The sequence below is a fragment of the Pagrus pagrus genome (genome assembly GCF_965226575.1).
Source record: "Pagrus pagrus genome assembly, chromosome: 8".
NCBI classification, from domain to species: Eukaryota; Metazoa; Chordata; class Actinopteri; order Spariformes; family Sparidae; genus Pagrus; species Pagrus pagrus.
In genome coordinates this window covers 14,404,324-14,428,586 of record NC_140192.1, presented here as the reverse complement: position 1 = coordinate 14,428,586, position 24,263 = coordinate 14,404,324, and the positions used below count along the sequence as shown (strand labels likewise).

Here is a 24,263-nt window from a genome sequence, read left to right as displayed (position 1 = left end):
ACACAAGTGTCGCAGTTACTGAAGGCAGAGGAGGTCTGTAAGGTGCATCATTAAGGCCGCCCATGAGAGCACAGGCAGTCAATCCTTTCAGATCCGATGGGCATCTTTTAATTTATACACTTATATGTATTGTTATTTATTGATATTTATTTGTTTTAAAAGTGAATTCATGTGAATTAAATATTTGGGACATTAACTGAGGTGTTGCTGAAATTATAATTATATATTGAATATGTCTATTTTGTTAAAAGGCTTGGTGAAAACAATGATAATCTAAATATTCTCATTATTTATTAAACCTTGTTTGACAATAGCACTTTACTTACACAATGTGGCACTTATCTTTAAGCAGTGTTCATGGCAGGAAAGAATACAAGCAAATATAGTAAAGTACTATATGCAAGATGGGCTAAGATACAATCTTATATTAAGCTTCCCATCCTTTTAACCAACATTAACAGTTTATGTGTGTGATGTAATGTATTTTAGCATGGGTGTGCATAATTGAGTTATCGAGTACTGACAAGTTTCGGAAGGAAAGGTGTGACCATTGTGCAGGAAATGATACTTTGATAAAGCTGGTGCACTAGAAATCTTAAATGAATGCTTTATTTATTATTTATTTTGAGTGGGATGATGTGTGTTTAATTCATAAAATGCTCACCTCAGCAGGTGGTATGTTCCAGTTAGGTGAGGCCGCGAGGTCAGTAGTGGGAAGCTTTACAGCAGCTTGTGACGAGGCTGTGAATTTTTAATAGCTGTTCTGTTTCCCTTCCCTTCCGTTTTTATTTGTATTTATTTATTAATATCATTTTTGAAAAGCAGTGTTCTTTTTTTTTTTATCTCTGCTTTGTTCATGTTCATGTTTTTGTTATAAAAATAAATAAAAAATTGCACTGACTCCTGCCTTTCGATTAATGAGTGTGTATATGCATGCAGTGGCAGACTCAGGCTGTCTGTGGGGCGGGGGCAAGAAAAAAGTCATGATGCATTCATGGAGAAACAGTTTTCTTACTAAACCCTTTTCTGGCATTTAGGGCCGTGTACATGGCACGTTTTTTCCAGGGGTTGGTAGAGGCCATGTTTAAATTTGTATCTTACATAGGTATCCAGGAGGGCTTCATGAGTCCACCACTGTATTAAGGTATATCACAGTAAATATAAAGCAACTGCAGCCATAACCTCTGCCTGTGCTGTTAAGTTTGTGACCATAATGAATATTTCCAACAACTAATTCATGGTATTCTAGCTAAACCTAATAAAGCCATTCTGATTATGTAATATTCTGTATCAGCTTGTTTTTTATTTGTGAAAAATAAACAAAAATGTTTTATTCAACCTATATGCTAAGGATTGGACAACTTGTTGTCAGACTATATGATATCGAATCCGCCGTGTAGAAAATGTAGTTGAAGGGTTAAACGGAACTGAACCAGGTCGACGTGAAAGGATATTGTTGGGCTGTGGTTGGCGTCACATCTACGCAGAGGAAGTAATATGTGAGGGGGATCAGAGAAGGAATGAATCAATCGTAACGCAAACATGCCATCACAGAGGTGTGTGATGAACAACTGACGTACGACAAAGAATGCTGTTTGTCAGAGAAAGTGTTTAATCTGAACTGATGTAAAGATGAAATGGTTGTTAATCTTTGGTGTTGGATGCTTCTACAAACTACAGATTCACCGTTGTGTGTAGATCATGCAAGGTAAATAAAATAATCTGTGTTTTCAGGATTTTTCTCTGTCGGTTATTTGCTGAATGCTTGTGAACATTTCTGCACTGGAAGTGAATAAACCTTCACAGGATTTCTGTTACACACATAGTTCTTTATCTTCAGTCAGCATTTCCTTCTGTGGAAGTGAAAGTACTGCGCAAGGTATTGACCTGTCAAATACACCCAATCATGATTGGTTTGCCACTTTACTTTTTTCATCAAAGGATATGGCTAAGTTAGAGATAGGGGATGTTTATCTCCAGCACCTCTTTCACACGCCTCTTTTCAGGGCTGAGCAAATATAAATATGATCCTGTGTGATTGGGATTGCATAAGAATAGGAATCAGTCCTTGTCATATTTGAAAAGTTGAGCAGAGTCAGAATGAAATACAGAGCAGGTACGGTATGCCATGCCACTCACTTTCCTCATTCATTCCTTAATCAGTGTTTCACAAACTTTCAAATGTATGTGATGTGTTCAAAAAACTGTGATTCTGCATTTACAGGTTTTCTTGGAGTGCTGTGTGCCTGCATGATGGTTCTGATGCAGAGCTCGGATGCAAGACATGTACCAAACAAACATTCTGCTGGAGTTTCATGCAGGGCAAGAAAGCTGACAGCCCTCACCGAAAGTCTAGTTAATGCGAGTCTGGAAAGTTTTGTAAGTAACATAATCCTGTGTGTCTTTAAAGTATATCTGAGGGAGGAGTAGTCTATGTCTTCATCACACTGGTTTTCTGCCTCTAGTTTGAAGAGAAGAGAACATGAAGAGATTGTCTGTTTTGTGCAGGCAGCAGTGGAAGGGATACTTAGATATTTTGGAAAATCAAGCAGAAGTTGCAGCATCACAATGTAAAAAATGTTTTACTTAAGCACAGAAGTATTAGTAGTAGTAGTGACCCATTTCAGTCCTAAAATAGGTATAGCAGTCCAATGATATAACTTATTGAAACAGTAAAATTGATGCATTGCAAGCAGCAGTTTAATGCTTTGTTCAGTTGAAGTGAATCAAATTTTACCCACCACATGTTTTAGACTTCGGATGTCAGAGAGAAACATTGCTATAGATTAAACTCTCCAAAGTTTTCAATTTGTAAAAATGCATCTCTTCAAGATCTATAAGGCTGTGATTTAGGAAAACTTTTAATTTGAAAAGTAACTAGTAACTATAGCTGCAAAGATAAATTTGGTAAATGTAAGCAAATTAAGTAAAAGTACAATATTTTACTATATAAAATAACAATTATATTGGATATGTCATGTGATGAAATGAAGTAATCGTCCAATTAAAAGTTCACTTTGAGTGAAAGTTGTTTTCTGAGTCTCAAAAATAATCTTTGTTTGTTGCTGGTCTTCTCTTCCAGGACGAAGCCAATGGGAAGAACCTCGGCACTTGGGCCCCAGGATTTCCTGAGCTCGAGGTCAAACAGAACGATTCTTTGGATGAGTCAAAAGTTCAGTGCAGCTTCCTCTTCATGGTCCAAGGCCTGGAGAAAGTTCTGGAGGACCAAAAGAATAACTTGAATCCCTTAGATGTTTCGCTTCACAAGAAGCTCAGGGAAACCATCTCCAGGGTCAAAATGCTTGCAGCGTGTGTGAAAGAAATCCTCGGAGGGGAATGCTCCCCGACGCCACCCCCACCTAAAATGCCCAAGCCTGCGTTTGACAGAAAGCAGTGGAGTCACACTCTGTTGAAGATAGCCAGGGACTATCTGCACTGGCTGGAGCCTAAGCTCCCAGTCCAAATTTCTAAGGTCAAAGGGAAAAACACAATGAAACATATAGTTAATGAGGCAAAACCTCAGGGCTATTTTGAGGGGAGTGGATACTTCTTGTAAAAATGTTTTTACACAAGTAGATCTCAGTTTGTGAAGCAGACAGGGTTACAGATTATGGCAGCTCTTCTGAAAACAGTGTTTTTCAATATTGTTTTTTATTTGAAATGTGGCCCTTTAGAGCACGTAAAAAATGTTGTTTTACGTACAATTAAAACCGGTGCCTCAATGTTCATACCCTGTAGGAAGTGATCAGGTTTACAGGAATACAATGACTTTTTGGGAAACTGCCAGGTTGATCAGTCAATTTTCAAATATGTAGGACCCGTATCGTGGAAGAATGTAAATCAGCTCCCAGGTCAGTCCTTGTCAGTGTTTAAAAAACTGTTGAAATTTGACAGACAGTCATAGTAACTTGTTTATTTTATTTTATTTATGTCACTTTTCTTATCCTTTATCGGAGTATCTATTTTTTAGCCTACTTTTCTTTTCAGTTTGACATATTGTTACAGAACAATGACTTTTATTTCAGAAAGCATCATATTTGTATTCAAATTGTAATCAGTAGTTTTTATTTGATTTTTATCAAAACAGGCCGTGAACTGGCCTCCCTTCCACATTCTGTTATCATTTACATGACTTTGTTAATGTTCTCCGTTATGTGGTGTTAAATAAATTAAATCAAATATTCACTGTCTGGCTGAGAGTTAAATGAGAAGATCAACATCACTCTCATGTGTCTGGTTAATGTGCGGTTGTAGTTAGCAGCTGGTTAGCTCGACCTAGCATAAAGACTGGAAATAACTAGCCTCACATAGCTAATCTGAAAGCAACAAAGTAGCCTACAGGGACCTCTCACTTATTAGCATTTTATATCCTGTTATTTATTTCATTTTTTTCACCTATTAAACAAATAATCTTTAAAAAAAAAAAAAAACTTAGTCAGGCTAGCTGTTTCCAGTCTTTATGTGGCATGACCACACTTGTATTTCCCAAAAATGTTAAACTGTTTGTCTAAAAGCTGCATCAGAAATGGTTTTGTTCAAATAAACTTGATACTTTACAGCAAATGACATCATTCCCATGTGACAGTCATTAATCAACTTGCCAAAGAGACAAATGAAAAGGGGCTCTAATACATTTCTTAATTACGGCAGTTTGTTTTCTCAGCCTTCATAATGATTAATTGTTTTGCTCCGACCATCTATCCCCTGTGAGCGGGGCTACACTGCCTGAGGTAGAAAGAGAGGCTGATAAGAATCACCTTCAGAGAGCCACCAGTTTGGACTCCAATCACTCCGCTCCACGGTGAAATCTATGGACAGATGGACCGTGCAGGGTGAGGCAGATAAGTCTGTCAGAACTCCCATCAAAGCAATGCGAGAGAACAACACTGAAACAAAGATTAATGTGGGCCTCGTCCCCCTTAAATTAGGTGATCAATTAGTATTCAATAGAAGTTCCAAATTGTTTTGTGGGTCTGAACGAGCTTCTGAGCTTTTATATACTTTTGAGGACATGGTCGGTTTCTAGTGTTTCTACATACTTCCCTACGCATTTGAGACTGCCTTAGAAAATCTACATGAAACTGTCTTCTGCTTCTTCTTTTTTTACAAAACAGCTATTAGAATTTTTTTTCAACTATGCCTTTTGTTTTTGCATTATTTCTATTAAAATAATGCTAATTTGTGATTTTGTGAATTTTCTTTGGCAAGCTTTAAATTACACAATTATATTCTGGCCTTTGTGAAGTTTTAAAATATTCAGCCTGCCTATCACCCTTGTTTTAGATAAACTACACACATACTCCACTGTTAAATCAAAGCAGCTATTAAAGAAATTCTGAATGTCACCATTGATAAAAAAAGGTGTAACCCAATCCACTTCACAGTCACTTTTATTAAATAGCAGTTTCATATGCATGCACTATACACAGAAAAGATGACACATTCTTGGCTGTTTTCAAAATATTGAACAAAACATGAAACAGCTGTTACCTTCTATTAAAGTGAAGCCTATTTTATGAAATGAACTGGTTTGAAGTGGAGACTGATGGATGAGCTGCCTGCTATGTAGACCTGATGATCATCACGGATGAATGTATGAAGCGTTCTATGCACTTATGAAGTGTAAATAATCAAATCACATACAGAATTTGTCCATTTTTGAGGTTGGTCTTGGATGTCTTCATCTCTTTGACACTGTTTAATGCAAAATTGTCCAAGACAGCAGTTCTTATGCAGAGAGTTTGTTTTCAAAGCACCGCCAAGTGTCCAGACAAGGACGCTTTACTGGTTTTATTCCTGTACATCCTAACCTGGAGAGGTTCATACAGGAAGGAGCTCTGGAGGACTCTCTCCGTAGCAGTACTTTGCTTGAGGGTTTCGGTAGGTGTTTTCATGTTGAACACTCTGCATCAGAGGAAAAAAGAAAAAATTATAAATTCAAGTATTTATTTGTTAGGACGGAAGTTTAAGTTTTTTGCTGCTTAATAAACACATCATGAATTTACAAAGAACACGAGTATGAAAAGCACATTTAAATGTTCATGGGAGGTTCATTTTTGAAAGTTAACTAGAAATGTAATAAAATAAAACTGATTTGAGAAATGTGTTAGATGCTGTTATGGAGAGCAACTGACAATAAAATCCAACTTCTGAGTTTTGAAAGCAACTGATATTGGAGAGAGTAAAGGTCAAAGAAAGTGCAGAATGAACGTCAAAATATATCCTTATCTCCAGAGAATCTGTGTATGATATACAAGTAACATAATAATACTCATAAAGGGAACAACCCAAATGCGTTGCCTCCAATTCTGGGTTAAACGACTGCAATGAGTCACGGTGATGCATTATAGAAAGTTTCGCATATCGTCTATCTAGCATTGACAGCTGGGTCATGTCGACTTTAATTGTCAAGAAAGAGGCAGGAGGTGTGGTTGGGTATCTGTGAGACAACCGTTTTGACTAATCACGCAAACAGATCAGTTTTAGACTGATTCAGTGTTTCGAAAGTTATGATTGCAGTCTGTCACAGTGTTGTTCGTTTACACTTTTACTTATCTCATAACATACTTGTGAAGAGGTCCTGCACTTGGCCAGACACAGCTCAAAATGATCCTCCACAGCAGTGAAGAGGTTCTGGAAACCTTCAGCGGCACGATTCAGGAAGCGCTCAAGGAGAGGTTGCTGAAAAAGTGTACACAGATAAGAAATTGAGCATGTGTAAAACACACAAGTGCAGATTTTAATCTGTTAAACCTGTTTTTTTTTTCATCTCTAATTGTCACTGCTGTAAACCAAATTCAAAATAAATATTCAACTTTGAGACATATAGTATCTGTATTCTTGCATTTTAGAATCTTCTTTGAAAATGTATGCATGTGGTATTACACATGCAACGTGTGGGCAGCATTTTCTGATGACAGTTAAAACCCAAGTCCCTGAACATCCTTGATAAAACAGATTACCTTATCAGGCTGGAGGCAACAAGACACGCAATACTCATAGATGCTACAGCAGCCATTGGCGAGGCAGCTTTTGCAAATGTACTGTCGGCTGCTGGGCGCATTCACATTACAGCAGCCGTTAACCAGCAGGTCTTTTCTCTCGCAGACATAACCTGTAAAACATTAACACAGATAAGAATAAACACTGATTAAAGGCACCAAAACATTCCCATGGAGCTGTTGTGTTATCATCACTGTATGGTGGTGGGTAACGGCTGCATCACTCACCGAGTTCGTCTGTGAGCAGTGTCTTGCCCTGGATGGAGTTTCTGCACTGAGTGATCTGTCGGCTGCTGTTTCCCAGGTTGAAACGGACTTTCCAGGGGATGCGATGGTCTGAATCTCTAACCTCTAAGAGTGTGCGGTCCCGTATGGTCCGCTCCTCCTGCAAAGTTCAAACAGTAAAAAGTAAACAGAGAATGAATGCCATCAAAGAAAAACGCAGTTTGACTAGAAATTCACAGAATCGTTTTTCCAGTGATAGTGATGGTACAATACCCAAATATTAGTCATGGCTTCTTTATCACACTTTCATCCGATTCTAGTTTTTATTCTGTTCATATGCTGTGATCTTTTATTTTTTTATGCGAGTCATTGATTTCGTTCTTTTGTTGCTGTGTTTTTAAGTGTTTCAATGTTATGTATTATGTGTTCTTTGCTTGCTATGGAAGCACTTTGTAACACTTTGTAACACAAGCACTTTGTTTTGATAAGTGATACATAAATACAGATATTATTATTTGTATTATTAAAGTTAAAACATAATGTAATGTACCCCATTTCCATTGTTAGAGAGGACATGTCGCATGTTAAACAATCAAAATGTTGCAAAGTTCTAATTTTAATTAGAGCTGAGCCACTAAGACGATTATTATTAAATAAGTAAATGAAGACTTTTAGCCATCCATGAAAGTAAACTGAATATCTTTAGGTTTTGAATTGTTGATATGATGAAAAACTATTTAAATATGTAATTTTAGACTGAAAATTGTGGAGGCAATTTAACAAAAAACAAAAAAAAAATTTCTGAAATATGTCAGCTGGGGCTGTTGGGATGTAGATCGGGTCATCCTCTCCACTCTACATGTTGAAGTATTCTTGTGTCCTGAAGACCCAAAATTTGTTTCCAATTGCGGTGAGCATGTGCATGATGAGAGGCATATTGTTAAAAGCACTATATAGTTGTAGCGATTTAACAGTTGTACCTAACAGTTATTTTCATGATTGATTAATCTGTTTAGCGTCTGTTATTTTTTTAGTCCAACCAATACTCAATTTCGATGCTGATACCAATTTTAAAATATCAAATTTAATTTCCTTTACGGTGGATCAATAAAGGTACATCTCATCAGCAACTAAAAAATTCCAATATCAATATATAGGATGACAATTAATGTTTTTAACAAATATTTATGACAAAAATATATAGCAGAGGCAGGATAACTTGATGTTTAACAAAAGACTTCATTTTCTAAAATGATATCGGTGTACTGAAACAGTGAACTTCACCTGAATTCATATTATTATAAATTATCCCAAGCATCTTTTTCTGCATTATTATCTCTAAAACAAGTATTTTCATATCAGGCGACTATACGCCCATACCAATATATATGTGATGGGCCAAGTGGTCGATAATATCGGGCTCTAAAATCAATTACTTGGTTAAACCATAAAATGCCAAAAAACAGCTCATGGTGAACAATCAATAATGAAAACTAGCAGGAGAAAAAGATAATTCAGTGCACTCAGAAGTTAATATAGCAAACAGCTTCTTCCAGTGAGAAAATATCCCATCAGAGTTCAGTTTGTTTCCACCTTTTATTAAATAGTCTCCACCAACTCCAAAGATGTTTCACAGTTATTAGTTACCGCCCTAAAATCAGAATCTATCAGATTGAAAATAAGAAATCAAGCAGCTAATCTGCCTGGCCATTTAACGTCAGTAACATTTCAGTAAGTTTAATACAGAGCCTTAAAAGAGAGATATAGATTTATTTCTATACCATTACAATGAAGGTAGCTATCCCTTTCATAGTCATTGAAGGCAATATTACAAGTTAATAATCAGGGCTGCTTTGAGGCAATATTGGGTTCATATGATTTTAGCATCAGTGTGAGGTGGAGCCTTGATGTGTCAGGTGATTTCTTGTTTGAGACAAACACAGACATTCTCATCAGGTTATTTTCTGCTGTATAAGCTGGCTGTCTATCTGGCTATTCCTCTTTCTAATTCTTTGCTTAGATAGGCCACGCAGCTAGAAAAATAAATTACCATATGCATTAGTGTGGTGTGAGCTTCTGTACCTGTTTGAGTGTGCTGGTGAGAAAGTAGATGAGAGACAGTCCGAAGACTACTCCCAGCACCCAGCGCTTTCTCAGTAACCGCCGTAGCACCATCATAGCATGGCTTTCTGGGGGAGATGCCGGTGACAGTATCAGTCCAAAACATCAAACCTCCACGGGCATCAATTCCCTGAATTGCGTATATGTCAACAGTGTGTAATAATGTGTGCCAACGTGACTCTAAAACTGAAAAAAACGAGCAAAACGGGCTCTGTCAACTGACGTTAGCTAGCTTAATCTGACAGCATATGTGAGAAAACAGCCACACACGTACCAATAAGAGAGGGTGTGTTATTTTCAGAGTAAAGTCAGCCACGTTAGCTAACCCATGCTGCAGGTTTAACTCTCGCAATTGCGCAAAACGGACAATTACTATAAATATATAGTGTGGACTGAAGCTCGACACACGTAACTGCTGGGCACGAAGGCTAACGGCATTTCATCCTAAAAGACTGCTTTGTTAGCCTGCTAGCTAGCTGTCGTTAGCGTTAGCCTTATGTGTAAGATAAGCTATACGCTGATACATAAAGAAGAAATAATATACTATGACGCAGTCTAGTGACGCAGTTTCGTCGGCTCTGAAGAAGACGATTTTGTAATGCACCGCATTACGTCTAGCGAGCAGTGACCATGATATGTATCCAGCGACATCTGCCATCCACCGTAAGCAAAACAAATTTCCAACACGGATGTGGTTTGGCCGGAAGGAGGACGCTGATTGGCAGATAGGCGACCACGCTGACGTCATACCGGAAGTTTTTCGAGCTGCTGCTGCTGCTGGACCGTCGGTGCATCTCTTGCAGCAACACCAACCTAGCTAACCCTGACAGTAAATATGACAACAGCTGAAGAGCAACTCACTGAACTCATTCAGGTAAAGTCGTCTACATTGTTATGCAGCTTTCTGTCTAACGCGTTGAACGTAAACAAGGCTGAATAGCTGAAGAAACAGGGTGTAAGCCGGGCTGACTGTCAGTCATACACTGTTGATGTTGATTTGCATCTGCAGGGCCGGGCCATGTGGTGATGAGCGGTATGCCATGCAGAGGAGACACAGCAGCAACACGGATGGCATGCCCTCTGAAAGGTGGGAAGAAAAGCTCTTGGAAGCTTCACAGCTGCTGTTTAAAACCCCTTTTGTCTGTATATTAGCCAAATGTAACGTTTCAGCATGGCCCAGACTGTCTACAGACAGACAGTCTGGGGCTGTTTTTCATGGATGTGGTAATGCCCCGCAGCTGATTTGGTCTCAAAGTGCTCCCAACACAAAACCCAAGGGGAAAAGTCAAACCTTATTATTTAACCTGCTAGCGTAGCAGGTCGTCTTAATGATCCCAGAGATGTCCACCGTCTCACTGCAATAATCAAATGTTTGCCTGGAGCCAAAGCAATGTTTTAATGGATTATTAATTCGCCTTCCATTCCCATACACACACCCACATATGACAACACAAAATATGATAAATTAAAAGACTATGCAATATATGCTATGAAAAATGAAGCAGAGCCACCTTCCTGGCTTTCTTTTTCCCCACACAGGAGTCGAAGCCAAACTCTTGGATCAGAGAGCAGCCTGGATGAGGGTGGTGTGTTTGACTGCCTGAAACCCGACTCACCCGCTTCACCCCAGCAGATCTTCTCCGGCCTCGTGGGTGTTCCCTCCAGCTCTGTCTCCTCTGCCCAGTTCCAGGCAGCTGGATTAGTCCTGGGCTCTCCCCCTGAAGTTTTTATCCAGATGACTGCATCGTCCAGAGAAGAAGGTGGCCCCCACCGCACAGAGGGTGGACCTTTTCTCCCTCGGCCGCCCCAGCACCACCATCACCACCACCACCACCTTCACCACCACCATCCCCTGCAGCACAGGACCTCCTCTCTGCTCCAGCAGGCGACCACGGCAGCCGCTTCTGAAAGGCACAGCTCCAGGGAGGAGGCCCAGGAAGACCCATCCACCCCGGCCCCTGCACTGTCTGAGCTGAAGGCAGTAGTCACATGGCTGCAGAGGGGCTTCCCCTTCATCCTCATTCTGCTGGCTAAAGTCTGCTTTCAGCATAAGCTGGGTACATGAGCTTATTAAGTAATGGTGTTTAACATGTCATACAACATAGAATCATGAGCAGCATTTGTTCCGTTTTAGTGATGATTTTGCACCTTCTCTCCTGCAGGTATTGCTGTGTGTGTGGGCATGGCCAGCACATTCGCCTACGCCAATTCCACGTTTAGGCACCAAGTGTCATTACGGGTAAACATCTAACGTATATTAACTTCCAAGCTGGAACAGGTCTTTGGACAACAAGAGAGCCCTATAACACAGAGATATAATATATATCAGGCTGTGGATACACAGATGATACTAGTCAGTAGGATGAATTAATTGTTGGTTTCATAGGAGTTGTTGTCTATTAGAAAAATATCTGTATCACCAGCCTCATCCTTTTTAAGTTATTAACATATTTAAAAAATAACCACAGTAACAAAAAATCCATTTTGGCTAATCACTTTTATAGTAAATAAAGGATTATATTATATCTGCTTTCTCTTGGTGCTCCATTGATTTCAAAATACTTTTTTTTTTGTCAAATTGAGGATTGTGTTCAATTTTAAAAATGTTGAGGTAATGACATAGTCAAATATGACAACAAACATTCAAAAAGGTAAAGAAAATGTAAGGAAATGTATTGTAATGTCTGTGTGTCTCTTTTATGTCACCAGGAGGAGCGTTCTGTATTTGTTGCTCTGTGGATCGTCATGTTCCTTGCAGGGAATATAGTGTACATCTACTACACGTTTAGTCACGAGGAGCTGCACAACAGGTAGGGTACCAGCAGGTATTTAAATATAAGCTGTGTGTTTCTTTGGCTGCCATCTTATGTTTTGGATTTGCTTTATATTTTTATTTTTTTTCATTCATTTTGTGTTCAAGCCATTTTATTTTTACCTCCATTTCCTTTAGGGATTGTTCCTGTACTTGTCTGATCTTGTCCTGTGAGTATTTCATGTTTTTTTGTTACTATTATTTTGTTTCTTACATTATGTTAAACATTTGCCTTGATGTTGCTTGTCACTCTACCAACACGAGGGAAGACACCAGGCCTCCCTGTGACAACTCATTTTGTTTTTTGTTTTTTTCCCTTTTTCTTCTAGCCTCATATTTGCCAAGCCAAACCTCAACAGCTTTGACTTTTTTGATCTGATCTGGGCGGTGGGCATCACTGACTTTGTCCTCAAGTACTTCACCATCGGCTTGAAATGCTTCATCCTTTTTTTGCCCAAAATAATCCTGGCCTTCAAATCCAGGGTAAGAAACCCACATTTAATTCCTCTGACCCTTATTACAGCTGCAGAAAATGTGACTTTTATTGATTAATTTGACATATTTTCATGGGACACATTTACAGGTTATGCTATACCCATAACCTATATCCATGCATTTTCTCCTTGATTATATGAAGGGCTGAAATGGTTGATCAAGTCGTCATTAGTTTGTTTTTTGTATTTTATTCATCAATTTAAATCATGAAGCCAAAAAGGAAAACAACAAAAACATTTGTATCCTCTGCGTTATTTATTTTAAATCATTGTAAACTGAACTTCTGTGGGTTTTGGACAGTTGTAGTTCGCAACTGGTCAATACACAGCTGATTTTATAGAGATTATAAACTCAAGGATTAAAAAACTTTAATAATAGTAATTATATTAATTGATAAAATAATTGTTGTTTGTTTGGCATTGTTATTATGTGCATTTGATTGTTTGCCCAAACTGCAATAAATCCTTGCAGCGTTTTGCTCAACCAGTTCATGTATGTTTGTACATTTGATCAGCTGAAAACAAAAATCAAAAAACGAAAACAAATGACGACATAGACCAGCTTTGAATTTAGGCCTAAAACCTAATAACTTAAATCAGTTGCATAATGTAATTGTAACTCATGAAGTGAGTGAATTTCGATGCCAAAATTGTGGAGAAGAAAACAACAACAATAATCTTTAAAGGTGCAATATGCAACTTCCTTAACAGCCTATAAACAGAAAGAGCCCTTGATACAAGGAATAGCAGTTAGAAAGAGCTATCATGAGTTTTAGATGTACTTTAAAAAACATATGTTTACATTATTGTTTCTAAACATTAGAGCAAAACAAGCCTGTATTTTGATTAATGGTGGGGTGAGCACAAAAAGATCATAGAAGTCCTGCAACTCAAGAATGTAGGACTATAACAAAAACTATTACCAGAAAATGTTACATTGTGCACCTTTAATTATTAAAGAAAATCTTAAATCAAACACGTGTCATAAAGATGGCAGGACATTTTACAGTTTAACACTTAACCTTATTTAACTTCACTGGGAGATTAATAATTATGAATTACCCCAAGCATCATTTTCTGCATTATGTTCTGTAAAAGAAAAAAATAAATCATATCGGCGATATCAGACAGTTTCTGATAACCTGTCATTGAGTCACAGGAAATTCACAGTCAAAGTTGTGAAACTTGGTTGATGATTTAAATAAAAAAAAATTAAAAAACATTGCTGAACTATGATGAAATACTCCACTGAGTGAAGAAACTGCTGAAGGGTCACAGTGTGAAACTGTTTTGTATTCATAAGGTTTTAAATGGTACTCCTTAGGTGAGCTTGTGCATGTGGGTGTCTGCGTGCGTGGTTAGTCTGGCCCGAGGCAACGGAATATGACTGCAGACACACTCACACACACAAACACAGATATAGACTTTGATTTCCATAAAGGTGCCGCTCGTATTCCTGGTGTGTGTGTGTGTGTTTGTGTGTTGGATGGCAGGAGGAGGAGGAGGAGAGGGTTTACAAAGTATTAGGATTAAATTTTCCACTGATAAACAGACCTGCAGGCCTATCAGAACCACGGCAGCCAGCAACTGAGCTCATTCGCCCTCGAGGGGGTTTGCACGGGTGAGGTCATCCCTCCCTGGAGCTGGACCATTACCTGTAGCCTCCGCTCATACACACACACACACACACACACACACACACACACACACACACACACAGATATACTACACACAGATGCAGAATTTGACAGCTTTGATGGGACACATGTTGAGTCTTAGGGAATCCTTGATTCTATCATCACATTTACTAGTTCATCGGGCCCAAACGGTGTTCTTTATTCTGAACTTCATGAAGTCACATGATCAGCATGTGTGGTTCATTACTGCATCCGACCATGGATACACTAATTGATCCTACATAATCACTGCCGTCAGCGCGAGTCTGCACCAGTGATGCACGCATACAGGAGTTCCATGACGATCTGTTTAAAAGTCTCAAGGGCTCATATCTACTGCTAATGTATGGATCCCTTTAATTGTGTAACATACCGTGTTTTTGTGTGTAAAGTATTTTCATTGTTGTTGTGCAAGAGGTTCTTTTGTCAGAGAGTCTTTTGGCACATGCAGTCTTCCCAATATTGATCCTTAGTTTATTTTTTGCTCTGTTGGTGTTGCTCCACATGTCTGTTCCGTTGGCTTTGAGCAAGATTTAATGTTGAAGACTTCCTCCAGCTGAGGAAAATGTTCAACAGCAGCATGAGTCGCATGTAAAGATTTTTTTAAATAACTAAATATTTTGATCATTGAATAATTGTTTCTAAAATGTCATAAAAGAGTGAAAAAATACATTCACAAGCTCTGACATTTCAAGGTGACACCTTAAGTTTGTTTGTTAAACCCAAATGAATTACATTTACAACAGTGTAAAACAGAGGAAGGGAACAAATCGTGGAACCAGTGAATGTGTGGCATCTTTTTAATGTTGAATCACTGAATTGTATCAACAGTTAAAGCAACATTATGTAATCATTATCTGTCTCCCTTTCCCTTTCCAGGTTTATATTGTTGAGTGTGTTCTGTGTAGAATAAGGTACTCTTATGTTTCCTTTTGTTAAAACTAAAGCCAAAAAAGATATCTTTGAAATAGTCGATTAGTTGATTAAAGCCTTGCAGCTCTATGGGCGGGTGACACCATTCACATCCTGCTGTTGGTTCCACTGATCAATAATTGGTGGCAGCAAAGCAGCAAAAAATGTAGAAGTGCCCCAAGAAAGGCGGGGAAGAAGAAGACTTTCACCCAGCCAACAATACCGTGATTAAGATCTTTAAAAAAAATAAGCTTTGCAAACATTTTATGAGGAAGGAAAATGCACTCAACACGAGGCCTCAAGCATGCGTACAGTGTGTTTTGATATGAAACAGTGAATGTGAACATAACTTACTCATTCTGAATAAATAAATATAGATGTAATGATAATTACAGATTAAAATGTACAGTTATGCATGTATGTATGTGTGCGGTTGTGGAGTGGATAAAGAGATTGAAGCGAGTGATGAAACCAAGCAGGAAACAACTCAAACACGGCCTGCAGTGGAGCTTACTCAAACTCTTTGGCTTCTGTCCAAACTTTAGATTTGACAGTTTTTGCGTGGGCGTGATGGGCACTGTGGGATACGAGGCTGAAGGGACAATAAGGAAGATGAATTAGCCACTGGCAGAGGTCTTCCTCCCCTACCAACCTGGCTGCTTGTGGCTCTTTGCTCACAGTCATCAATCTTTGTCAGATAACATCCAGGAAGTCATTATGCAAGCTGGGATGCCACAGGGGCCATTGGGGAATCAAGTCTGCCTCCATTCTGGTTGCCTCTGTTCTTAACCGTCCCCAGTTCACTTAACACACTTTGTGGCAGTGAGGACTTAGGCAGAAGTTCATTTCTGTGATTTTTTTTAGGAGAGGGGAGGTCCATTTAAAGGCAGCTATCAAGCCCCCGTAGGGTTGGGTTTAATGTGGGCACTGGGTAGCAGGTGGAAAGAGCCGCTGCCAGTTTCCCTTGCAGTGTGGGGAAATTGCCTGTACTGCTGTGAAACTGCGGAGCTCTGGACAGCAGCCATGTTTGGGCTGGAGGCATGCTGTTTTAAGCTTTTAATACCGCACTGCTCTTCACTAGATAGAAGAGTGCCCCGAAGCTGTTGATCTCTTTCTGCTTTTTGGACAGTTTGTGAGAGGATCAAAGAAAGAATACACATTGTCGCAATTCAGTGTTTTTCATTCGGTTAAAACTTGGGCTAAGACTGCTGAAGTCCCTTTTTTCTTTAGTTGTTTTGTCTTTAAAAAACACTGTCATTCTAAAAAACACAATATTAAGTGGGCACACTCACAGTCACAGTCACCTAGTTATGGACACAAAGTTTCATTGACTCATTTAAAAAGGGCTCCTCACCTATTATAGTTTGTAATTCTGTGTGTTTTTCCAGGGCAAGTTCTACCTGCTGATCGAGGAGCTGAGCCAGCTGTTTCGGGCCCTGGTGCCCATCCAGCTGTGGTACAAGTACATCATGGGAGAAGACCCCTCCAACAGTTACTTTCTGGGAGCCACACTCATCATCATCTACAGCCTTTGCAAGGTAACCAGGGCTGTATATAATAACCTAGATCATGATATTGTTGCCAGTAGAGGTTTAGTGGAGGCTTCTGAAGTAGTTTTTGATGGTGGTGCTAGACAAACAGTCATGGGGCCAATCAGGTTCAAACAATTACCTCAGTTTTGGGACATGAATGGTTTTAGCAAGTTTCATAGCAATCCTATTTTTGAGAGATTTATGGTTTATATAATAATGTGTACGAGATACTGTGTGTGCGCAGTTAACATTTCGGCACCTGGGTGGCGTAGGGGAGAAGTCCATGAGGCAGTAAAATTGATTAGGGTTCACCTTCTCGTGGAGCAGGAATGCATGCAGAAAGTATAATGGCAATTGTTTTAGTCATGCTAGTGGCGTGTCTATAATAATGGCAGTGACAGCCCCTTGGATACACCCTGAAAATGTTTGAGAACAGCTGTTGGATGGATTCCCATGAAAAAATTGTACAGACATTCATGGCGCCCAGAGGATGAAGCCTTATGACTTTGTTGATCCCCTGAGATTTGCTGTTGGTTTAAAACCATTCAACTATTGTATGGACTGCCATGGCATTTGGTACATTTCCCTGGTTGTGGGAATGGTTGTTAAGCAGACAGCTTAACAACCATTCACACCTGGGCTCACCTCGCCCTAGCAGCTACATGAAGGCCGGTTAAGTCAACGACCCACAAGTGGCCCTAACAACTCTGAAACTCAGAGCTCACACTCTGTAAGGACCTTAAAACCTGCAGCTCCCCTCCAACTTGTTAGAACTGAAGGAGCCTCTCGGATGAGAGGTCTCAAGAAGCTGACACGATACAACACTTAGAATTACCATGACCTGGATGACTGAGAACCTTCATCAACATGTTTATTATCAGACATTGTCAATGTTATCATGCTAACACAAATAAACTAAGATGGTGAAGATGGTTATCATCATACCTGCTAAACATTATTACATTAGCATTGTCGTTGTGGGCATGTTAACATGCTGGCATTTAGCTCAAACCCCCAGTGTACTTAAATAGGGCTTCACAGAGCTGTTACCATGGCTGTAGACTATTACTCATGTTCTTGTGCAATGTAAAAAAATGTTTCATCAGGAAAGTTTCAATTCATCTGTTGGGGACCCTGAGTATCTGCAAGGTTTATGGAAATCCAGCTATTAGTTTTTCAGATAAGTACTGCACCCTCTCAGCCACTTTTTGTAAAGCTGTAGGAGGTGCTCAAGGAAACAAACTGAGTCAGTCACTGAGCAGTAAATAAGATAACTTAGACTTCAGGAGAAAGCAATTTTTACAGTCATGAGTCAGTTTGCGGTCAGGATATCAAATGGGAACCTGAATAAGTGAAACTAAGTGGAAATTGAATGAAACTCTCATTGAGGCAATGGTGAATAATGTACGCAGTGAGGTTGTCACTGTCATGTGTTGTGTAGAGTGTGTTGACAATTATAGTCCAGGCTTCTTTTAATACACCAGTGATTCACCGGATGCAGTTTGTAATGTTGGACTTGTCTTAGTGGACTGAGCAATATCTGTTGTTTGTAGAGAAAAGGTTAAACTACAGGTGTAGTTAAGAAATGGTCAGTTTCTTTACATTTTTGTTGATTTCTCAGATAATAATGCATGGATCAGGTGTATTTAGGTGTGATGTATCTTTGAGTGAGTAAAATGAACCCAAATAAAATTCTGGATCTAGCAGATTCAAATATGCCGAGTGGCTTTCTAGTTTTCTTGGGTAATTTGATTTAGGAAGGGTTTTTTTCAGGAGAAAGGGTGTGTGTGCTACGGTGCAGTCTGGGGTTTCCAGGATCACAACATATTAGAGTGTGACAATGTTACTGAATGCTGATGCCATTATGTGCATCAGTTTGTTGATTCACTCTGGTCACGCTGTTGTGTAACACATGGCAACAGTTGCATAACGTATAGAGATTGGGTCTTGAGAGCAAAAGCTTGGCAGTTTGGAGACTGAGGCCAGGAAGCTGCAAGTGGAGGAAGCAGTAATTTTCCAGTTGTAGCTTTAACGTAAACGGAACAGAGTACACATGAATTCCTAGACATTTGGAATATGTTGCCACTGAAAACTCAGACTGGTGAGCTTGTGTTCTTCAGACGAAGTGCTATCTTAAATAAATATATGCTTTATTCTATTTCTAGGGATGTCATTGTCAGTCAGTTGGTCTGTCTGTCAGTCGTTTGGAGTTGTCCACCACTTGATTGTCATAGTATTTTATACCAACATTCATGGTCCCCAGAGGTTGAATCCATACTTACTTTCCTTATCCCCTGACCTTTCCTCTAGCACCACCATGAGGTTGACATTTGTGGTTTTGAACAAAATGTCTCAACAACGTCCGGATGGATTTCTGTGACATCTGTTACAGTTGTTCATCATGTTCCCCTCAGGATGAACTGTAATCAATCTGATGCTCCCCTACGTTTTCACCTAGCTCAATCATTGAATCGAAGTGTATAATACTTACCTTAAAAACTACATTCCCATTTGCCTCAGTTGAACTGTGTGTTTAAAACTAATTCGCAAATGCTGGCTTTCTATACTAAGATGATAAACATAGGAAACATTTGTTTCTAAACAGTAGCAAGTTAGCATTGGCAGTATGAGGCTAGCATTTTACCCAAAGCATGGCTGTAGACTCTTAGGGTTGTTAATAAACATTTAGTTAAGAGTAAAAGAAAGCCAGATTACCTGACCTCTAGGGTCGTAACAGCTCAAACAGGAAAGCTTGTTGACAGTTGACACAGAACATGGTGGCCATCTTCCTCTGACATCACACTCAGGGTGAGGAGTTCAAATGGTGTAAATTAAAAATTAAAGTACCACACATATCTTAAAGGCATTTGTCTAAACCTGGTGGTGAAATCAAACAGTAATGCTAATTAAGAAGTTGCCGAATGCTAGCATCAGCCAACGAGTTACCAAATATGTTGTTTTACCTTGGAATATGGCCGATTGTGCCCCCAGATTTTCAATATCCATTATCTTTTAGTTGCTGATTAGTTGTCAGATTACCTACGTTTATACGACAACAGAGCAGAACAGAGCAGTATCACATTATCCCAGCATTTAAGTTTTCCACCCTTTGTGGGAATTGGAGGAAAATGGCCACCATGTGAGGTATATTGCAATTCTCATTAAATAAACAAACAAAAACTGATTGTGCTTCATCTTTACTGTTTTGCAGTCCTTTGACATCTGTGGACGTGTGTCTGCCATACGCAAGGCCTTGGTCATGCTCTGCAGCTCCCAGGTCAGATTCAGACTAACTTTTGTCACAGAAATTGACATATGTTGAACTTTGTGTTTTTCATCCTTGAAATTTCCCTCTTTTTTTTGTCACATCTAGAGTTATGGAGTGAGGGCAGGCAGTCAGCAGTGCAGCGAGGCGGGCGACGTCTGTGCCATTTGTCAGGCTGATTTCAGAGACCCCATAGCCCTTCTCTGTCAGGTAAGGTTTCAGTAAACTAATAAGAAGAAGGTTAAGAAATGAATATATTGATTAAAAGCAATCAAATTTAGTAGTAGCATTTTACTGCCCTCTGTGGAAGAAAGTTCTGTCAACCACACAGTCACAAAGTTTGCTAAATCTCTGACCTCAGCCATCATCACTGATGGGTGTAATCTGGTATGATCAGAAGTGTGTTGAGCTAGACCTGTGACCTAACAGTGATGTCACAGTCAGCCATCGACTACTAATCCCTGACCATCGTAACATCGTGATTTAAAAGGCTCCCCACCAGACAGCACAATTAAAAGACGTGTTCCCTCAGAGTTACTGTAGGGCGAAAGTTGTTGTTTGTAATATGTGTGGAGAGGAAATGAAAAGAAGTATGTTGTTGCTCAGTGCACTAACATTACGTCTCCATGCCCCGTTTATTATTTTCTTATTAAATCAGCTCCAATAGGCGGAGCTGGTTTAATAGTTACGGACATGTGGTGCAGAGACAAGGGCGCTTTTAGACCTGGCACAGGCATGTATGTCGCTGGTAAGATTCATGTCAGAACAACAATGGGAAACAGCGGTGGCTTCAGTGGTGACACGCAACTGCTGCCTTACGACAACGCTGAGGGGACATGCTGCCTCACATTAATAAACAATGATGTCATCGTCCATCACAATGTTCCACTGTAGACATCATCATATGCCAACTCAGCAGACATCGCCCAACCCTAGTCACAGTGTTCTGATACACCCTCAAGTACATTGATTGTCACTGCAGCCAGGTGAGGGGATCATTTACTAGAAGTTTTCAGCTGGTGTTAAGTTGCTCTTTAAAGGCGCATTGTGTAAGAATTTTGGTTTAAAATGTTCAAAAATGAACCGGTATTATCAACAGAATGTGGATAAATAATAGGTCTGACGTTATGTAGAATATGTGTATGTATAGTGTTGTAAAGGATTAAAGTTAGCATGCTAACCAGCTAGCCCATAGCCAGTTTGTACTTGAAGAAGTGATAGACCAATAGAAAACAACACCAACCCAGTCCAGACATAGTCGGCAAATAGCAGTTACGCTGGTGATATGCTGCCCCCTATTTGTTTGGAGTATGAATGCAACAGGGGGCCAATTCTCACATAGTGCACTTTTAAGTATAAATGTGAAAGTAAACAATCATTTAAACAGCTGCGTACTTGCGTTTCCTTTTTTGTAATACTACTATTATTATTTGATAAAGTAAGTGGTGGGTCAAAGGTACGTATCAGTCAGTGAACAGTGCTCATAGCTGCAGGGTGGATCCAACCCTTGAATTGTTTACCACACATTTAAGACATGTTAGCTGTGCTACTTCTCTCCTACGCAGATGAAACTGTACGTGTACATTGTTTTCCTCTGCAGCACGTCTTCTGCGAGGAGTGTCTGTGTTTGTGGTTCGACCGGGAGAGGACATGCCCGCTGTGTCGCTCTACTGTCATTGAGACCCTGCGATGCTGGAAGGACGGCACCACCTCGGCTCACTTCCAGATCTACTGAGCGCTGACAACATATCATATGCACCCGGAAAGATGTGCTGGTGCTGTAATGCGAGTTAGACAATATCTGTGTCATCTTTCTCTGTTTATCTTAGCAACGCACCTCTATAAATCAGGGTAAGCATGATTGCAGTAACACATCAAATGTACTTAAGAATTGTGTAAATCGCATTATTTTCAGTGTGGACACATGAAGCTGGTGGTACATGCACAAACCAAATTATCAACATGGTATCACTTAAAAGACACAAGCTGGACTATTATCAGTTTTTCACTGGGACTGTTGTCATGCAGCTATGGCAAAAGTCACATTTTGTGTACATGTAGATTTAGCCACTGTTGTGAACTGTGAACAACATTTTATTTTACACTGAACACATGTTAAAGAATGTTACTTTGATTTAATGTGGTGATAATGTAAGTAATCACAGCATCAGCACTCTATTTGGGATCAATTTGCTGCAATTTTTTTGTATTCTTTAGGTATGTCATGTCTGTATATTTATATCAATTCAAACAATAACTGATGTTGCTATTTAGTTTTAAGTTTTCTGATATTTATTTGAAAATGGGATAGTCATCCTTTTGAGCAAAGAAAATGTCTCAGAATGATTGTAGAAAATCAGTGCAAACATTTGTGCTGTCTGTAGGTTAATTAAGGTTATTTAGATATTGAGTAATGAACGTTAGGTTGTGTGTAACATTTAATCAGCCAGACTGTAAACAGTAAATAGTGCAACTGTTTATGGCATCATAACATTTTGTAGATTTGTATCAAGTGTTGTGCATTTAAATAATGGGAGCAGTGGGAGCTCATGTCTGAAAATCGGCCATGTTGCAAACTGCAATTCATTGTTATTTTAGTGAATATAGTTAATATGAATCATTTCCTTTTAATCGGTTGTTTGGTTGCATAATAGAAGGTGTGACTTGAATGCTGAATGCACTGCAGTGCAGATGATTTCCATTTAAAAATAAAGCACTTTAGCTCACTTTGAGCGTATTTCTTCTTGTTACAATGACACCCGCAGATCATTTATTTCAGAAAGATTTTATTATTTTAACTGCTAAAAATCCATATGAAATATTCAAGTATAAATAGCACACACTTTATAAAAGACAGTTTCAGTAATTCTGCTCACATTACACGTGATATATCGGAGAAAGCTTATTTCCAGAAATCACAGACAGCATTGACAGCTTCCTATGCACAGGTGTTGTATCTTGTTTATGATAAAAAGCCACTGAACACTGCCTGCGAAAGATAATGCTAAAGCACAGGAGAATGTGTAAACATCATCTAAACACTGTAGAAAACATCTATAAAAACATTCATCCTCTCATTACTGACATGTGTACACGTACAGTATAGCTTATGTAAAAAAAAGTACAGTGCATTATGAAGCTCATAAACAGGTCTTTTTCAGTGCATTGTTCAGGATTGCTGCACTCTTTGTAGCCTTAGATGCATTTTGAAGGTCTAATCAGTTTAACTCCTTTGCATGCACTCGCACAGTGGGAGCTGAAAATGCAAGGGAGTCCTATTAGTAGGCTTTTCCCTCCGCTCTACCAAGGGAGGATTACATCACCGTTTTGTTACTGGGATGACTGAATCGGAGAGTCACGCAGGGGGCAGGACGTGCAGCCGACTGGCTGCAGGGCTGCTGGGGTTCAGCGTGTCGGCTCGGTATGAAACTCAAAGTGCATCCACATCGGGCCTGAGTGAGTCTTCATGAAACATTCTAGTCAGACACAAAGTCCCGAACTTAAAACACACATTCAACCCCGCTTCCTCCTCCTCTTCTGTCGGACACACCTTCTCCTGGACCGCATCCTCCTGCATCTCTTGCTGCTAGTGCAAATGATGTGAGCCCGTTCCACATGCGGGGTCCTGAAGGCACCATCTGCACAAGACAGGATATATGCACTTAATTTACATGAAGTCACATAAAATAAATGTTTCTACAATAAATAAATTAAAAACAAAACCTAACTGTGAAGACAAATAGGCTACATCTGTTTCTTCATGTTGTTATTAATGCGCATTTAGTATCTAGAATACACACTTTTTTCAACCAGCAAGATGTAACACTCTTCCAACAGGAACCTGGAAAAAATGACCACATTGACTGATCAGAAGGAGACGCAAATCTAGAATGGTTTAGTATAAAGATAGAATAAATAATTGAAGTATGAAATCCACACGCAAGCCAATTTAACATTTAATGTGCGACCACAAGACCAGACAAGCATCTTCCTCTGACATACACTTTTATGTTTGGTGTCAAATTTAACTGGAAAGTGTTTTTGGTTGACAAAACCACACGAGGTTGAACGTGTGAACGACTAGATGCCGGATTATTGTAAAATAAAAAGCAATTAAAACCACCTGTTTTGTATGCCAAGAAGGTGTTTAAACATCTACATCTATTTAGCACCTGGTGGTTCACGTTACAAGCTGTCAGTGTTGTGTGGTGGATACATTTAATAT

At 39.3% G+C, this 24,263-nt stretch overlaps 3 protein-coding genes across 4 annotated transcripts; 2 read left to right on the top strand and 1 right to left on the bottom strand.

Moving 5' to 3' along the window:
- The first annotated feature begins 2,095 nt into the window (after positions 1–2,095).
- On the top strand, positions 2,096–4,259 carry LOC311261117 (uncharacterized protein). The gene is made up of 3 exons (XM_084359509.1): positions 2,096–2,116; positions 2,225–2,379; positions 3,083–4,259. Exons 1-3 carry the CDS (start codon positions 2,101–2,103, stop codon positions 3,554–3,556), a joined length of 645 nt encoding a protein of 214 aa, XP_084215635.1. The 5' UTR covers positions 2,096–2,100; the 3' UTR covers positions 3,557–4,259.
- Positions 4,260–5,372: 1,113 nt separating this feature from the next.
- spring1 (SREBF pathway regulator in golgi 1) lies at positions 5,373–10,020 on the bottom strand. Of its 2 annotated transcripts, none has more exons than XM_084359839.1 (6): positions 9,960–10,020; positions 9,309–9,415; positions 7,230–7,386; positions 6,963–7,114; positions 6,568–6,681; positions 5,373–5,904 (listed from the first exon to the last, which is right to left on the bottom strand). In XM_084359839.1, the coding sequence occupies exons 1-6, from the start codon at positions 10,003–10,005 to the stop codon at positions 5,821–5,823; spliced, it is 660 nt and encodes a 219-aa protein (XP_084215965.1). In that variant the 5' UTR covers positions 10,006–10,020; the 3' UTR covers positions 5,373–5,820. The 2 variants fall into 2 exon arrangements, with proteins under 2 accessions (XP_084215965.1, XP_084215966.1); XM_084359840.1 differs by having other exon boundaries at positions 9,622–10,014.
- Positions 10,021–10,114: 94 nt separating this feature from the next.
- On the top strand, positions 10,115–22,764 carry rnft2 (ring finger protein, transmembrane 2). The gene is made up of 10 exons (XM_084359838.1): positions 10,115–10,221; positions 10,357–10,434; positions 10,887–11,404; positions 11,510–11,586; positions 12,057–12,157; positions 12,489–12,642; positions 16,630–16,779; positions 19,985–20,050; positions 20,147–20,248; positions 21,639–22,764. Exons 2-10 carry the CDS (start codon positions 10,388–10,390, stop codon positions 21,771–21,773), a joined length of 1,350 nt encoding a protein of 449 aa, XP_084215964.1. The 5' UTR covers positions 10,115–10,221; positions 10,357–10,387; the 3' UTR covers positions 21,774–22,764.
- The last annotated feature ends 1,499 nt before the right edge of the window (positions 22,765–24,263 follow it).

Excerpts from the sequence above, each read along its gene's own strand:
- LOC311261117 (XM_084359509.1), top strand. Across the intron at positions 2,380-3,082 it reads ATGCGAGTCTGGAAAGTTTT|GACGAAGCCAATGGGAAGAA; the intron begins GTAAGTAACATA and ends CTTCTCTTCCAG.
- spring1 (XM_084359839.1), bottom strand. The coding sequence starts at position 10,005 with ATGGCAGATGTCGCTGGATACATATCATGGTCACTGCTCGCTAGAC. Across the intron at positions 6,682-6,962 it reads GTTGCCTCCAGCCTGATAAG|CAACCTCTCCTTGAGCGCTT; the intron begins GTAATCTGTTTT and ends ACACTTTTTCAG. Across the intron at positions 5,905-6,567 it reads AGTGCAGGACCTCTTCACAA|AGTGTTCAACATGAAAACAC; the intron begins GTATGTTATGAG and ends CCTCTGATGCAG.
- rnft2 (XM_084359838.1), top strand. The coding sequence starts at position 10,388 with ATGCAGAGGAGACACAGCAGCAACACGGATGGCATGCCCTCTGAAAG. Across the intron at positions 12,158-12,488 it reads CACGAGGAGCTGCACAACAG|CCTCATATTTGCCAAGCCAA; the intron begins GTAGGGTACCAG and ends TTTTTCTTCTAG. Across the intron at positions 20,249-21,638 it reads CCATAGCCCTTCTCTGTCAG|CACGTCTTCTGCGAGGAGTG; the intron begins GTAAGGTTTCAG and ends TTTCCTCTGCAG.